This window comes from Acanthisitta chloris, unplaced genomic scaffold (genome assembly GCF_000695815.1).
Source record: "Acanthisitta chloris isolate BGI_N310 unplaced genomic scaffold, ASM69581v1 scaffold23266, whole genome shotgun sequence".
In the NCBI taxonomy this organism is placed as follows: domain Eukaryota; kingdom Metazoa; phylum Chordata; class Aves; order Passeriformes; family Acanthisittidae; genus Acanthisitta; species Acanthisitta chloris.
In genome coordinates this window covers 31,829-32,400 of record NW_008676868.1, presented here as the reverse complement: position 1 = coordinate 32,400, position 572 = coordinate 31,829, and the positions used below count along the sequence as shown (strand labels likewise).

The 572-nt window shown below is 58.9% G+C and overlaps 1 protein-coding gene across 1 annotated transcript in view; it reads left to right on the top strand.

Moving 5' to 3' along the window:
- The first annotated feature begins 282 nt into the window (after positions 1-282).
- The window catches only part of NCF2 (neutrophil cytosolic factor 2), an 8,155-nt gene continuing 7,865 nt past the window's right edge, over positions 283-572 (top strand). The window contains exon 1 of the mRNA XM_009076304.1: positions 283-456. Within this exon, the coding sequence (XP_009074552.1) occupies positions 283-456 (174 nt within the window). The remainder of the gene's footprint in view (positions 457-572) is intronic.

Sequence of the window (572 nt, the reverse complement as noted above, 5' to 3'; positions counted from 1 at the left end):
GCTGACAAAGTTCATGGAAACCCTGGAGAAGCAAAAGCCGAGGAGGCAAGGAGCAGCTGAGGACAGAGAGGACCTGGCACAGGCTCATGGAGGCAGCTCTGCCCCACTTCCCCATCCTGGAGCTGTGATGCGAGTGAAGCTACTTCCTGCCAGGTTTGCGACACGGGCAGGGGGAAGGCAGAAGTAGAGGCAGAAGTAGAGGCAGAGAGGCTGAGCAGCCCCACAAGGAAGGACGAGCCCCACAACACAGCTGGGAATCCCACATCCTGCTCCTGGCACACCATGTCCCTGGTGGAGACGATCCGGCTGTGGCAAGGAGGAGTGTGTGCAGCAGACAAGAAGGAGTGGAGTGCAGCCCTGGATGCCTTCACAGCCGTCCAGAACCCTCCTGCCAAAATCTGCTTTAACATAGGCTGCATCCACCTCGTTCTGGGGAAGCTGGTGGAGGCAGAGGAGGTAAGGCACAGCCCCTTGGGGAGCTAATCCTGCTCACCTGCTGGACCTGCCAGGCACATGGATGCAGTGGGGAAGGGAGGAATTAAGGGTCATGGTCCAAGGGAAGGATTCAGGGC